At 47.5% G+C, this 15,946-nt stretch overlaps 1 protein-coding gene across 1 annotated transcript; it reads right to left on the bottom strand.

Annotated features, from left to right (window-relative positions):
• Positions 1–10,631: 10,631 nt before the first annotated feature.
• Positions 10,632–12,644, bottom strand: GPR84 (G protein-coupled receptor 84). Its single transcript, XM_074220727.1, has 2 exons — positions 12,507–12,644; positions 10,632–12,039 (listed from the first exon to the last, which is right to left on the bottom strand). Exon 2 carries the CDS (start codon positions 12,008–12,010, stop codon positions 10,826–10,828), a length of 1,185 nt encoding a protein of 394 aa, XP_074076828.1. The 5' UTR covers positions 12,011–12,039; positions 12,507–12,644; the 3' UTR covers positions 10,632–10,825.
• Positions 12,645–15,946: the final 3,302 nt, after the last annotated feature.

Raw genomic sequence — 15,946 nt, 5'->3', positions numbered from 1 at the left:
TTTCTCCTCCACCTCCTCCGACCCCCCCACCCCTCAGCTGCCTCCTTCCTGTGCCATCAGTAACCAGGAGACACACACCTGCACCACGGGGGCTGCTACAGCAGACAGCCTCCCCTTCCTGCACCCGAGCCCACTGCCCCCCCTAAAACGGTGCTGAGCGGGTTATTTATCGGAGCCAGCGCTGCTCCAGAAGGTCAGGACGGCGGTGTAAATAACCTCTTCTCACAAGCTCCCCTGTGCCTCCTGAGCCCTGCTTCCCCCTCCTTCCCCTTCCTCCCCCCTTCCTCGGCAGCCCCCTCCCCCACCTTTATTTCGCACAAATGAATGTGGCTTGGGCTGGCGCAGAGCCTGGCCCTGCATGTTAATGGGGCGGTGAGCTCACCAGATAGATTTAGCCGGAGCTTTTATGGTTGCCTCGGTGACAGAGTAAGCTTTGTTTCTCTCCCCACTCCTATTCTTCCTCTAATCTGTTTTGGGGGGCAACCACCCCCCTATAGTACTAATCCCCACATAAGAACTAGGAAACTGACTTTGATGGTAAATAAGGCCGACTGGATATAGGGTTTGGGGCTCTTTGTGAATCCAGTGAAGGTGGGGAGCAGAAATTGGGGGACCCCGGGCAAGGTTGGCTTCGGGTGCTTATGACTTTCTGGGCAGTTGACTCTGCTCCTCCTGAAGGCTCACAGCTGGGCTAGGGGCAAGCTAAGAAAGTCTTGGGAATTAGACTAGCTCCCAATACCTTCCCTACCCCTCCTGCATCTAAAATACGGGGTTCAAGATGGGGTAGGCGCCACTTCATGGGTCTGATGGTTAGCTACCAGTGCCCTCTCCTGTCTGAGCTTAGGAAATGCAACTCTTCCCTCCGAACCCCTTCAACTCCACTCTTGATTTGCCCTGTAGGTTAGGAGCTCCACCTTCTACCCCCACCCACCCACCCCGTCTTCCAAAGCCTTACACGCATGACTATAGAAGAACAGATCTGGAAGCCTAGAAATGTGGGGCCTGCTCAGACCTATCCTTCCATATTTTTCTAGCCTAATCAAATCTTGTCTGTCTTCCTTCCTGTCTCCCCTCCCTCCCCAGGATTAAAACCCCAGAATTGTAGCACCCTTATCTATCATCTGCCACTATTCCCCCCAAAAGCTCTGTCCACAGTGGATTGAGGAAGGAGACTAGAAAACGGAATGCTCCATTTCCTACTCTCTAAATGACTTTCATCCAGAGTTTGTCTTTGTCTGCCTCTGTCATTTTTTTTCTCCGTCTCACTGCATCTCTTTGCCTGTCTCTGTGTATGTCTTCTCATCCCTCCCCAATTCAGCTTTATAAACTTAGCCTCCATCAACCCTGAGGGAACTCTGGCAGGTCCTCTCCCCACCCCCCAGCTTTTTTGGCTGGGAAATCAACTGCAGATTTAATTGTGCCAAACACCTGCCTGCCAGATGTGGCAATTCCCCCATTCATCTCCTCTCCCCCCCAATTCTGCCCTTTCCCCACCCTACTGAGCACAGACAGGGTGATCCCCCCCACAGGGTGATTTAGTGCTCCCTAAATCCCTTAGATCTCTTTCCTCAAGTTCTCCTGCAGTCCCTACCCCTCTCCCCACAGTGTCCCTTAGCCCTAGGCCCCCTGCCTCCAGTGCTGCAGGCCCCTCTTCCTCTCTTCCATTGTCCCCCAAGGGCTCCCAAGTCCCTGCTCTTCTCCCTGGTGAGGTCTTTGCCTTTAGTCCACCCCAGTGATGTGTCAGTGATGTGTGAGCCAGTGGGCCATTGGGGCCAGAAGCAGCCAAAGCTGATGTCATTGGGGTGGGGAGAGGGAAGAGGGCAAGGGGGAAAGTCTGGGAGGGGACAGACAGCTTTAGTTTCTGTCTGCAGAGAAGACAAGGGTGTCTGGAGTTTAGCCAGACCCAGCCAAAACCTGCCTCTTCAGACCTGGCATCTGGCTTCTAGCAGAGTCTGGGTTTGTGTCTCTATTTGTGTTTGTCTACCTAAGTCTCAGTCTGGCTCAGAGGATATCTTTCAGCCACTATCTCCAGGGGACCAACACCCCCACCACCCCCACCACCAACCTCCTGCCTCGGCTTCATCTTTTATCCTCTTTCTTATCTTTGTTTTACCCCCTTTAATATTAGCTTTCAGTCTCTTTCCTCCCTTCCTTGCTACATTAGCCTCTTCTACTTGGACAGGCATTTTTTTTCAAGATTTTATTTATTTTGAGTTTTACAATTTTTCCCCTAATCTTACTTCCCCCCCCCCCAGAAGGCAATTTGTCGGTCTTTACCTTGTTTCCATAGTATACATTGATCCAAATTGAGTGTGATGAGAGAGAAATCATATCCTTAAGGAAGAAACAAAATATAAGAGCAAGATCAGACAATAAAATATCAGGTTTTTTTCCCTAAATTTTTCTAAATTTAAGGTAATAGTCCTTGGTCTTTGTTCAAACGCCACAGTTATTTCTCTGGATACAGATGTACTCTCCATTGCAGACAGCCCCAAATTGTCCACGATTGTTGCACTGATGGGACGAGCATGTCCATCCAGATTGATCATCGCCCCCATGTTGCTGTTAGGATGTATGGTGTTTTTTTGGTTCTGCTCATCTCTCTCAGCATCAGTTCATGCAAATCCCTCCAGGCTTCCCTGAATCACCGTCCCTAATAGAACAGTAGTGTTCCATGACATACATATACCACAGTTTGCTAAGGTATTCCCCAATTGAAGGACATTTACTTAATTTCCAATTCTTTGCTACCACAAACAGGGAAGCTATGAATATTTTTGTACAAAAGATGTTTTTACCCCTTTTCCTCATCTCTTCAGGGTATAGACCCAGTAGTGGTATTGCTGGATCAAGGGGTATGCATATTTTTGTTGCTCTTTGGGCATAATTCCAAATTTCTCTCCAGAAAGGTTGGATGAGTTCACAGCTCCACCAGCAATGTAATAGTTTGGACAGGCATTCTTAACGTAGGGTCCAAGTTACATTTTCCTTTTCAGTATCCTCTGATACTTAGCATTTTCTTCAATTGTTTGAAAACATTCTGAGAAAGGCCCATTGATTTCACCAGACCAACACACAAAGAATGGTTAAGATTCTCAGATCTAGCCTCTACTGACCTTATATGACTCAAACATGAAAGTTCTCCCACAATACCTGATTCTTGGGGTTTTTCTGAACCTGTAGACACTAGAATAGGGAAGAGGGGAAGGGAAGTCTGAAAGGGGATAAGAATGGAGGAAGAGGTTAGTGGGATGGTTTGAGTAAGGAAGAAGCAGACTACCAGATGGAGAAACAGGAAGAAAGGGGGGAGAGGGAAGAGAAAAAAATACAAAAGAGATTGAGAAAGGAACAGATTGAGAAGGCATAGGGTAGAGAGAAACACCAAAGAAAGGGGAAGTCTGAGAAAGGTAACAGAAAATATACCATTAAAGAAGGGCTTGAAGGCCCAGTAGGAAGGCTGGCTTTCCTGGAGCAGGCTAGTTCTGATGGCCCATAAATCCTATGTGTATTTTGGGGGAAGGGGCAGCACATTCCCACAGTATTCCCATTATCTGATGACCTTCCTTAGTTTTTTTTTTGCCTCAAGCCCACCCCTCTCCCCCATCTTCCTGGCATTCCTCATGCTGTGGGGGCCATTCCTACGTTTTCCCATCTCTTCCCAGAAATTTCAGGCTGCTCTTTTGGAATGTTGGCAGGCCAAATGCTGCAGCCTGAATCAATGAGGGAGAGAGGCCCCCTTCCCCCTGGGAGGGGGTGCACTTCCCTTTCCCCCTCTCCTCCTTAGCCCCTCAGTGCCTGCCCACCAGCTGTTCCTGACCATCTCTCCCTCCTGTCCCCCCTTCCTTCTTGTGCTTCTGTTTCTCCTACACACACTGATCCCTCCCCCTTCACACACACACACTCGCTCCCAACCTCTGACCCCTAGCCTACCGGGCAGCGGGAGAGGAAGACAAAGGCAGGATTTATTGTTGGGGGGTTGGGGAAGTGGACTGGAGGAAAGGGTTGGGGGCAGTGACCCTGACTGGGGTTGGGGAAACTGGTCGGGGAAACTGGCAGACTAGATGCCTCCCTTGGAAGAGCTCATTCCTTCCTGTCTCCTTCCTTTCTCTCCCTCCCTCCCTTGCTATTGAAGTCTGGGGGAGCAGGGTGGGGAGAGTACTTAGTGATGTACAAAAAGCCAGACTAGAAAGCCAAAGGGGCTAGAGAGACTTCAGACCCGGGGTGGCGGAATGGAAGGAGAGAGTTTCATGATCATGACAGCTTCTGGCTTTCCAAAGCATGGCACCAGTGGGATGAGACAAGGAGATACTCTTCTCCATCCCCAACCAGGGCCGGGCAAAAGAAATTGGACTAATACAGCAGGGGGAGAGACAGAAGTGAGTCGGGGGAGAAGGGGGTCCTTCGCAAAATCTTTTCAGCAACAGGAGTGGGCAGCATGAGACAATGAAAGAACAACAACCTCCCCAGAAACTCTAAAAGCTGAGATGGGCCTGCCTAGAGACTGGGAGAGCACTGGGGCCAAACCTTAGTCCCCTTGAAGTAATCCACAAACACCCGGCCCCCCCCAGATCCTAGGCAAGTGGGAAGGAGTTGCTGGGGTGTCTGTGCCTTTACAGTAAATAGATTGTTGGCTTGAATATTCTCTTGTCAGCAGGATGGGTGGGAGGTGTGGGGGTGGGAGTGGGAATGGGAATGGGTCCGGGAGGAGGGAGATGGGTTGGTCTGGGAGTTTCCAAGAAACTGGACCATATATCTCTCTCTGGACGGCTCACGCCTTTTCCCGAGCTGGCTCCCAAATCAAGCCAGCCTCTAGAGTCCCTCCCACACCCTCCAAAACTGGAGAATGGAGATGTAACACACAGGCATACACATCCATGCACATGCATCTTTTACACACACATATATCTTTTCCCTCCTTACACACACAGACATATACATGAATATACATCTTATCTACACACACCCCTTTTCCCTCCTTTACACACACACACACCCACCTTTTCCTCCACTTCACTATACTATTGCCTTTTGTGATTGAGCAGATCTGAGGCTCTCTACCCTCTGTGTCCATAGTCAGCTTCCTGAAGACTCCTCTCCTTTTCCTCAGCCCTTGAACTTGGAGGCCAGGCCATTTTTTTCTCTAGCCACCATAGTGGAGGCATGGGGGGGGGGGGGCGGGTGGACAGGCCTTATTCTGACCCACACAAAATGGCCTGGGGAGAAAGCCTTGGGAAACTGAATTCAGCTTCCTCTTCTCAGAGAAAAAAATTATCCTCACCTCCCCTTTCATCTTGCTGCAGACTTGCTATGGCCCAGTTCTCCCAGCTGTCTACCTCAAACCTGTCTACTGTATATGTACCCTTCACTTAGAGTCTGGAAATTTCAATGGAAATAGGATTGAATATGGATGCGTGTGTGTGTTAGTGGAAAAGGTTGGGAAAAGACAAAGGAAGTGGAGGGGAAGAGGGGAGGAGGATAGGAAAGGAAAGGGAGAAGGGAGAGGGAGAGGGCCACGTGTCTGGTCCCCTCCCCAATCTAGGCAGCAGATTTACAGCCCTGGTTTGCAGTGGGGGGGGGGGGAGGGGGGAGCCTAAGGAAGACAAATCTGCAGTTCTGCCCTTAGAGTGTCTGGGTACTTAGCTTTAGCTCCCCCATTAGCATCAATCCCCATCTTGCTGCCCATCTATCTTCTGACATCAGCTCCTTCCCTTCCCTGTAGCCCAGGCTCTCTGACCCTAAGTGGCTCTTAAAGGGCCAGCCCAGATCCCAACTTGCTTTTTCCATTCCCCTGTAACCCAGTTTTCTTGTGTATAATGCCTGCCTCAGGGAGTGAGGAGGTTAGGATTAGGGGTGAGTATGATCATTTTCTGGAACAGTAGCTTTTTATAGGACCTGTCTGAGTAAGATGCTAGACATGTCCAAAAACATTGGTAGTGGGTCACCCCTACCTCTCTCTCCCTCTGTTCTCTTTGTATCTTTTCTCACTGATTTGTTTCCCCAATCCCAGGACAAGCCCTACATGGGTATGAGAGGGCTGATTGAGAGAATTGGGAATACCTGGGCACAGAAACAGGTGGGGATGTGAATATGACTTGAGCTAGGGCTGAGGAAACAGCTCTCTGGTGTACTGGGATCCATAGAAAGACCTTTTTTTTCCATCTCTCAGACAGCAGTAGATGATGGGGGGTGGGGGTGGGGGTGGGGAGAAGGGATGTTACTGTGTTCTATGAGGCCAGGAAGATGGGAAAGTAGAGACTTGGAGGAGATGTATGTCCTGGCCCCACATTTTCATCCTCTCTTCCCAGCAATCAGAATATAGGAGCACGTGGAAGGGATAGTGTTCAAATCTTTCCTATGGAGAGGGGGTGACAGCAGCAAAGGCCATGACTGTGCTTTTAGCCTCTTTTTTTGGCTACCCTGTAACCGCAGCTCAGAGGATAGAAGGGAACTGGAATGCCTGGGTTCTCCAAGTCATCAGCCTATAGGCATTCTGGGGGAGTTCTGCCTTTAATTTTGGCCTGCTCCAAGAGCTCCCATGTCCTTCTGGGGGAATTTCCTGGAAGGAAGAACCCTCATACCTTCCTTCTTTCCCATAGTTCCTCTATGAGTCACAAGAAGCCCCTTCTCTGGTCAAGGGAAGAGAGAAAAGAGGAAGAAGGTTAAGCTAAGAGCCCAACCAGGGATTCTCATAAAGAGCCCCTAGTTATTTCATCCCATTTCATGACCACTCTCCCCAATTCAACACACAGCTATGATCATATATGTTTTTTCTCTCAAACTCTTCAAAATGACTGGCTTCACCAAGTACATTCACTTTTTCTCCTTTCACTCTCTTCCAAACCATCTTTCTACTTTTATCAGGACTGAACTGCTCTTTCCAAAATCACCAGTGATTCTTTAATTGCCAGATCTGATAGTCTTTTCCCATCCTTCTGGGTCTCTACAGTACTCCACATTATTGATCACCTTCTCTTCCTGTAGTTCCTTTAGTCTGAATTTGTGTGATACCCTTCCCTTCCTGTTCCCCTTACCTATCTGACTGCTTCTTCTGTCTCCTTTGTTGGATCATCCTAACACATTATTACTGATTTGTGTGAATATATCTCAACTCTATCCTAGGCCCTTTTCTCTCTCAACACCTGATGACATCATCGTGATTTTCTTTATGTAGATGACTCCCAAACTCATATTTTAGCTCTAATCTCTCTTTGAAACTCTTGTCCCACATTCCACTGGACATTTCAAAATGGGTATATGGGAGGCATCTCCAACTTAACATGTTTTAAATTATTTTTTCCTCTCCAAAACCCCTCTTTGTCACCATCCTTCCAGTCACCTCTGTTCCCAACCTTGAATCAAGGTATCCAACCACAGAATGCCAAATCTTTTCTTTTCTAATTCTACAACATCCCTCCAAGACACCCCTCTTTTCACATAGGTCATACCCTCAATCACTTCTCACCTGGACAAAAAGGAGGCTATTTTCCCCTTTGGTTTCCCGGTCTCAAGTTTTCGTCTCTCCACACAGCTGCCAAAGTAATTTTCTTAAAGTGCAGATGTGACCACATCACCTTGCTCCTCAGTAAACTCCAGTGGCTCCTGTTACCACTAACATCAGATAGAAAATTCTTCTGTTTGGTCTTTAAAGATGATGCTCCATCTCACACCTCTCTGCCTATGTACTAGGCTGTCCCTCACTTTCATCTCTTGGGAATCCTTTAAAACTCAAGTGTTTTCTGAACTCCCCAGCTTGCAAAGGTCTCCCTGCCTAAACCACCTTTTTATTCATCTGGGACCTCTTCTGTGTGTTCTTATATAGCACATGCTATTTGGCCTGTTTCCTGCCAGCTCCTTGAGGGTGGGCACTGTTCCTCATATTCCTGACTCTTAGCGGTGAGGTAAATAAGAAATGCTTGTTGCCTCTATTAGATTGCTTTCTATCAAGAGGAGTGGTTGGGGAGGGGAAGAAAGGAGGGAGAGAGAAAAATGTGGAATTCAAAATCTTGCAAAAATGATTGTTGAAAACTAGTTACATGGAGTTGGAAAAAACAATATATATAATATATGTAAATATATATTAAATGCTTGTTGAATTTAGAACATAAACATTCCCAAATCCTGAACTTAAAGTCATTAATTTGACTGAGAAGACATTGAGAGCCAGGTGGTGTGAAGGGGTCAGAAAAACCCACCGGGCATCTTTGTCAGGGAAGGAGGGAGGGAGGAAGGGGGTTGTTTAGGGAGAGGGAAATTCTCCTACCCCCCCTTTCCCTTTTGGACTTGACCTCTACTTGTCAAACCTCGCCAAATTCTCTCTCCCTTCACCCCAAGTTTCTTCCCCGTCTCCCCTCCTCTCTGACTCTCGCTCTCGGGGTGGGGGTGGGGTATGAAGAATAAAAGGAAAGTTCCAGTCTCCCTGTCTCTTTCTGGGGTGCCCTTTCTCTGCCCCCTTTAGCTCCCCATTCTCCTTCCCCTCCTCAGAGCCCCCCCTCTCCTCCTCAGCTCTCCCATCTCTTCCCTTCACTCCCACCCCTCCCCGGGTCCCCGTCTCTCTCCGGTACCCCCCCATCTTGCTCCCCAAGTCCTTCCATCTTTTTCCCTGAGAGAGAGAGAGGAAGAGGGAGCCGAGGAGGGGGGTCGTGTTTGGAGAGGGAGGGGGGAGGGAGAGGAGCGAGCCGGAGAAGGGCGGGGGAGGGAGGAGGGAGGAGCCTCCTCTCTCCAGCCCCCCACCCCCCAGCCCTGAGACCATAAATCAGAGCCCGGGGAGGCTCGGCCAATGGCAGAACAACTCGTAAATCGGCCTGTCAGGCTCAGCCAATGGGGAAGGACGCTAAATCAGGCTCTGTCAGAGCTTAGCCAATGGCAGCCCCTGAAAACACCATAAATCTGCCAGAGAGAGACAGAGAAAGAGAGAGCGAGGAGCGAGCGCGAGCGAGCAGGGAGGAGGGGGAGGGGGAGGGGGAGGGGGGGAGGGGGAGGAGAGACATGCATGCATGCATGCATGCATACATACGAAAAGGAAGGAATCTGATGAAAAGCCCTAGAACGGCGGCCCAAATAAGAAACAGAGACAAAGAGGCATTAACGTACACCTCGCAAGAGCCCCCCGGAAACGCGGGCTCGCAAAGCCCCCCACAGCCGAATCAATTTGCCCATTATCCATGATTTGAACCTTCACGTGCTTTACACTTCGGGGTACACACACACACGCGCGCCCATCCTCATTTTCACTGCCATCCCAGGCCCCAGCCCTTTGGGGCTCGGAAGGCGCAGCTTCAGCCCTCTCCCAAGAAGGGGTGCATGGGCCAGTGCTCTCCCCGTCATTTACTTTCTTCCCGGTCTGGGTTTCCGACTCTCCCTGCCACCGAGATATCTCTTACTATTACTGCCATGAATGATCACATTCTCTTGTTTCGCCCAAATAGCCCTTTGGAGACTTTATAATGATCGCGTCCACCTCTTCCTTTTCTCACCCCCTTTCTAAGAGTGCAGATTCTACTCTTTTGAGAAGATTGAGTAATTTATTTTGAGAGGGTGGGGGGGGGGGAGCCTAAAAGATTAAACCTTAGATTGGGAGAGCAGATCCTTGATTCCCCTGAATTTCCTGGCTATGATACTGTCCATATGTTTGGAGGTTGGGGTGGGAGGGAGAAAAGAAGACAGGAGGGTCTGTGTCTGTCTCCGTTCGCCCGGAATTGTCTTCCTAACTCCAGGGGTCTTGGAAATGTTTAAAAGAGGTATATCTTGGTGTCTGTTTAACTCTGCTTTGATTATAGGAATCACCCTTTTCTCTTCTTTGGCTCCTTCATGTCTCAGAATGGGGAACTTCTCCCCGCTTCGACCCCCCCCCCCCAGTCTTCAGGAAATAGGGAAAGAATTGAGGGAGGTGATGGAACTTTTGAGCAGATGCCCACCCCTACCCCCACCCCCCATAGGTGGGAAAATGTGAAACCAGCATCACCTAGTGGTCACAAGTGTTCAATGGCCACACTACCTTCCCCCTTCCCTCATCCTAGCATTGGGAGGCCCAGGTTCACCATATAGACTCCCCTGGCCCCTGAGGTTCCTTCCCTATCATCCAGGCTGTTCCTCTTTCACTTGGCAGGATGGTGCCTGCAGCTGATGGGGGTGGGGTAAACAGTGAAGGCCAGCCGGCTACAGTGTTGGCATTCTACCCTCTCCCCCTAATATTCCTACTCCCAATATCTGTGATCCCTGGCTATTTCTTGCTCACTTTCCTAGCCAAAGACATCTTAGATGTCCAATCCCCAGGCTTTCTACTACTTCTGGATCTCTCAGAATAGGTTGTGATCAAGGTCAGTGGCACCAGAGCAGGAGAGAGGTGTTTGCAGGATATGTTCATCTATCAAAAGAAGGCCTGCAAGGTGGGATATTCTGGAAATTTAAAAAAACCAACTTGCTAACTGTATGCAAATTAGCTTTAATTAGGCTTTGAAATTTTCCAGCTATGAATCTTGGTTGTCTTTCCCTTGCCCTCCTGGGATTATAAGATTTTGGAACTAGAAGGGATCTTAGAGATTGTTTAAACCATTATATAAAGGTAAAGTGATGGTTTTGGGATTAGGCCTAAAACTCAGGCTTCCCAACTTCAACCCAGCTTGAGCCCCCAGCCCTGGTTCCTCTTTGTCAGGATCCAAATTGCAGAAACAGACAGCAGTACACCTATTTATTAATAGTAGCAGATGGGGAAGCAATAGAGACAGGCACAGAAGGGACCCAGTCTATGAAGATGATCACGTGTCTTGCTTGTGCCCATGGCCCCGATGTCCACTCTGTTGTTTAGACACTGCCAGTGTCTAAAGTATTATCGGAGTCTTCGGAAACTCTGGGGTCCCCGTCTCAGGACAGAACCATACGCCTCACGAAACTGACGGTTTGTGGCTGCATATAGCACAGGATTTATGCAACCATTGAGCCAGGTGAGATTGGCTGCAAGCATATGCAGGATGCGTGGAGCCTTAACCTTAGTATCAGCTATGTTAAGAATTATAAAAGGGATATAACTGAGCGAAAAAAAGAGGAAAACTGCAAAACACATCCGCGTCACCCTCCCAAAATCCTGGCTATCCTGTGCTTTCCTAGGAGCTTTCAAAGGTGGCATGCGGGTAACTACCCCATGGCTGCTCTTTTCTACCTTAGACACTGTGTTGTTTTCCTGGCTTCCTATCTTGGATGAGTCACTCTCCAGGGTCTGGATGGTTGCAGTACTGCCTGGCTCAGATATAGGTCCCTCGCTGGCCGTCCCTGATGCTAGACCACTGTCTAGCTCTTGAAAGTGTCCAGATAGGGCTTTTCCATCACCAGCCACATGTTCAGCTCGGAGACTGGCCTGGCGAAGTTTATACTGGTCTAATGCCCGGGCTGCCCGCTTCACTTGACGGTGAATGAGGTAATAGAAGATGCCAACAGAACCAAGTCCAACTACAAAGTTGATGCCCAATAGGATGGTAGTGTAAGGACGGCCCTTCATTCGGTCAAAGCTACATGTACAGACGACAGGAACCAGGACATAGACATTCCAGAGTGGGGCAAAGCTTGACAAGGCCACTACCCATGTACCTGCCAATGCCAGTGCTACTCCCTTGGCTGAAAATATCCGAGGGAAGAAGGTAGGGTGGGCTATGAGAAGGTATCTGCCAAAGGCAATGAGGCCAAGGGTAAAGATGGAGACAGAGTTAGTGGCAAAGAGAAGTAGACCAAAGACCCGGCAAAAAGCAGCCCCCATACGCCAACGAAGATGGAGGTAGGAGTCCACAGAGAAAGGCTGTAGGAAAGCACAGTAGATGAGGTCAGCCAATGCCAGATTGGCAATGAGAAGGTTGAAATGGGTACGGAGCTTGGGCTGGGCACCCAGGATCAGCAGGGTAAGCAGGTTGCCAACAGTGCCAGTCATTGACACCACCACACCCCAGGTCACAGCAATGTAACGATAGTTCACTACTGATTCATGGTAGCAAGAGAAGTTCTCATCAAGAGAGATGTTCAGCATCGTGGACAGGCCAGGTCAGAGCTGAGTATCTACAGAAGGGAAAAGAGCAGAAACTGGGGACATAAGCTCTGTGTCTATCCCCTTTTTGCATTTCAGTGATATATCACCCTAATTTTATACATATTTTACAACTCACAAATTCCTTCACACCTCTTCCTAAGCTTTTTTCTCCCTTCCTAACCCCTTCCAAGATCCTTAACACACTCATTATCTTCACAGGGATTCTTTATCCTCAAAGACTTCCAGATTAAATACTTTCTACTTCCCTCTCTCAATACTGAAGCCAAAGGGATGGGAGTCAGGATACCCTTTAATCACTTCCCTGATTCTACCAGATCCCCAATACCTCAATTAGCCCAAGTCTGACTCTCCTTGGGAAATAAAACATAGACAAGAAAGGACACATAGGTCTTCTTCCCTGGCTGGCTGGCTGGCTGGCTCCCATGTTCTAGTATACTTTCTCTTTTTCCCAAATTTAACCGTAAAATAGACTTACCTAAGTTATCAGCAATGGGCAGTTAAAGACCAAGAATGATATTTAGTCTTCAGCATCTGAGACTGATTTTATACCCCAAAAGTATCTAGAAACTCCAAAGTTACCAAATTCTCTGGTCACATCCTTCTTCCTCTTTCCCCTTCTCCGGCCTCTTTCCTCTATTCCGGTAGGGCTGTTGAAGTACTGGCTATCCTCTCTGTTGAAATCCCATCACCTACTTCCTTGCTCCAGACCCCTCCAGTTCTGTCTGTTCCCTTCCTTAGAATGTAGATTTTCATTTTCTCAATCTCCTCCTTCTCCCCCCACCCCAGCTTCATATAGCAGATTCCCAAGTTCAATTACAGAAGTCATTTAAACTAACCTATACCTATCTGGAAGACCCAGATCTATAGCTCCTTTTCCAATATATGATCATCCAGCTTTTGCTTAAAGCTCTAGAAAAGGGAACTCACCATGTCTGTTTCCAACATGAGATGGCCCTACCCCACCCCATTTTATAAATGAAGAAACAGGTCCAGAGAAATGAAATATTTGAAGTCATATAAGTAATGGGGGGGGGGCAGAATCAAGATTTAAACCTGAAATGATGACAGCTAGATGGCACAGTGATTAGAATGCCAGCTTGGAGTCAGGAAGAATTATTGTCTTGAAATCTGGCCTCACACACTTAGTAGTTATGTGACCTTGGACAAGTCATTTAATTCTGCTTCTCTTAGTTTCCTCATCTGTAAAATGAACTAGAGAAGGAAATGGCAAACTACTCCCAAATCTTTGCCAAGACAACCTCAAATGGGTCATGAAGAGTCAGACACAACTGAAAAACAACTGAACTGATGCCTCCAAATCCATCATCCTGAAATATTATAACAGGTTTCTTGTTCCCTGAGATCAGGAGGCAGCTGAGCTATCTTTTCTGGTAATCCTTTCTCCTGATTTCCTAGTAAAGGAGACCATGTAAGATTCAGGAATCTGCAATCTCTCTCCACAAACATTAAACCCTGGACACTGTGCTATCCACTTCCTAACAAGTGCAAACTTGACTTAGAGCCAAGTGTACGGAAATGTCCTCTACCCACTTCAACCTCACTTGGAAGTGTCCCACCATCTCCCCCCAGGATATTTCCAAACACTTGCCTTCTGTCCCACTGGCATTTCTCTGGCCCCGATTTTTCTCTTCTCCAGTATTCTCTTCCTCTCTTCATCCTCATCCCAAAGCTCTCCTTCTCCCCTTCCTTCCCATCATGCTCCTAACTTTCTCCAATGACCTAGTTCTCATTGAACAAAGTCATAGTTGGACTCTGTTTCTGGGCACAAAATCTATTCTGCCCCCTTATCTTGAGCCCAAAAAAAGGCTTTTGCTCTGTTACTTTCTCCTCTTTCCTCCTGACTGGTCCTATTCCTATTTCCCTAAGACTAAGGTCTGAGTGAAGCAGCATTTGTGAGATTCTGAACTAAGTCTCTCTGCTTCCAATCTCCCAGATTAATGCTTAGATTGGAGGTCCCCAATCTGTTTGGAGCATCCCAAAGTTGAAGGTGGGGTGGGGGGTCAGAAAACTTATCAAGAGTCCTGAGGGTCGGCTAGGCGACTCAGTGGATAGAGCACCAGCCCTGGGGTCAGGAGTACCTGAGTTCAAATCTGGCCTCAGACACTTTATAATTACCTAGCTGTGTGGCCTTGGGCAAGTCCTTAACCCCATTGCCTTGCAAAAAAAAGAGTCCTGAAATATTTGGTAACTATTATCTTACTGAAATTAATCTTTTCATTTTACTTATGTGCATATGTATGGTAAATTCTAGAATGTGTTCTTTTCATATTGAATAGAGGATATGGAAAGATTACTGGAAGCCAAGAAATGGACAAAAATGTCTCGGAATCCTTAGCACTGGTTCTCAGTGTGATCCTTGGATCACATTTTTCACAATGACACTAAGCCCATTAAAAAACTCATCTCTTTTCCAACTGAATATCTGTGTGATTTTCTTCATATATTTCAACCAAAACAACACATGGCAACAGATTGAATGCAGGAGCAAATATGAGAAGCTGATCCAACTGTCTTCTATTAAGTCAGTCATTAAAGAAATTTGCAAAAATATGTAAAAACAATGCCACTTCTCCCACTATTTTTTTTTTGTTTTAGAAAAGTTATTCTTCATAAAAATGTTATGTCAACATGTAATGGGTTTATTACTGTTCATTTTTAATGGCTTAATAAATATTTTTCATTATCTGCTTTCATTTCTAATACAGAGAAAAATATCGATAGATTTTAACCCACAGAAACAAAAAGGTCTTTTGGGGTCTTCAATGATTTTTAAGAGAATAAAGGGATTCTGAGATTAAAGAATTTGAGAATCCTGGGTCTAGACAAAGAGGGGATCTGTTTAGCAAGGGGGTGGGGAGAAGACAGAGTTGAATTCTGAGGGAGACCCTGATTGAAGGCATTCCTCAGGCTCTCTCTCTCACACACATACACATGTTGATTGGGGCATGAATGTGGGCCCTGTGGATCCGTGTGTGATCCTGCACCTGCGCACCGCCATGCACTCCTCTTCAGTTAGAATCAGGGGCATGGCTGTTTGACATCTCCAGCCCCACTTCTGCAGCCCCCGCGGCTCGGAGGCAGGAGCTCAGCTCTATTTGTGTGTCTCTGCCGCCGCCCAGTGGAGCTGCTGTGTCTCTGACAGCAGCCTTGGTAACACGTGTGTGTGTGTGTGTGTGTGTGTGTGTGTCCTTCAATACGGGAAGTGTGTGAGCTTCAATTAGTGTGTGAGCTTCATACAAGAGTATCTCTGTGTATGAGTGTGTGTGAGCTTCAATACAAGAAGTGTTTCAATATAAGAAGTGTATGTGAGCTTCAATACAAGTGTCTATGTGTGTGAGCTTCAAGAATGTGACCTTGAATACGTGTGAGCTTCAATACAATTAGTGTGTGTTTCAATACAAGAATGTGTGAGCTTCAATACAAATGTGTGAGCTTCAACACAAGAAGTGTTTCAATATAAGAAGTGCATGTGTGAGCTTCAATACAAGAGTCTGTATGAGTGTGTGAGCTTCAAGACGTGTGTGAGCTTCAATACAAGTGTATGTTTCAATGTGTGAGCTTCAATACAAGTGTTTCAATATAATAAGTGTGTGTGAGCTTCAATGTGAGAGTGTGTGTGTGTAGGGAGGTGCTTCACTCTCTACTGGAGACATCAAACATCCCCATCCCCTCACCCTCTGGCTCCCTGATGCCTCCCTCCAAAGCAGCAACTATTCCAGAGAATGGGGGGGGGGGTTAAGAGAAGAACATTGAGAGGATGAGGTTCGGGGAGCGAAGGGCAGAACGAATCTGGACTTTATTGTTGGGAGGCGGAAGATGCTACATCATCAAGCAGAAACAGGTGATGGTGGTGGTGCAAATGGGGGGCCGCCTCCCCAGGACTGCAGGAATCAG

Source organism: Macrotis lagotis, chromosome 2, assembly GCF_037893015.1.
Source record: "Macrotis lagotis isolate mMagLag1 chromosome 2, bilby.v1.9.chrom.fasta, whole genome shotgun sequence".
Lineage (NCBI taxonomy): Eukaryota > Metazoa > Chordata > Mammalia > Peramelemorphia > Peramelidae > Macrotis > Macrotis lagotis.
The sequence above is the reverse complement of the archived record's forward strand: the minus strand, read 5'-3'. Positions and strand labels throughout refer to the sequence as shown.

What these genes read in the sequence shown, in the direction of transcription:
- GPR84 (XM_074220727.1), bottom strand. Translation starts at nt 12,010, where the DNA reads ATGCTGAACATCTCTCTTGATGAGAACTTCTCTTGCTACCATGAATCA.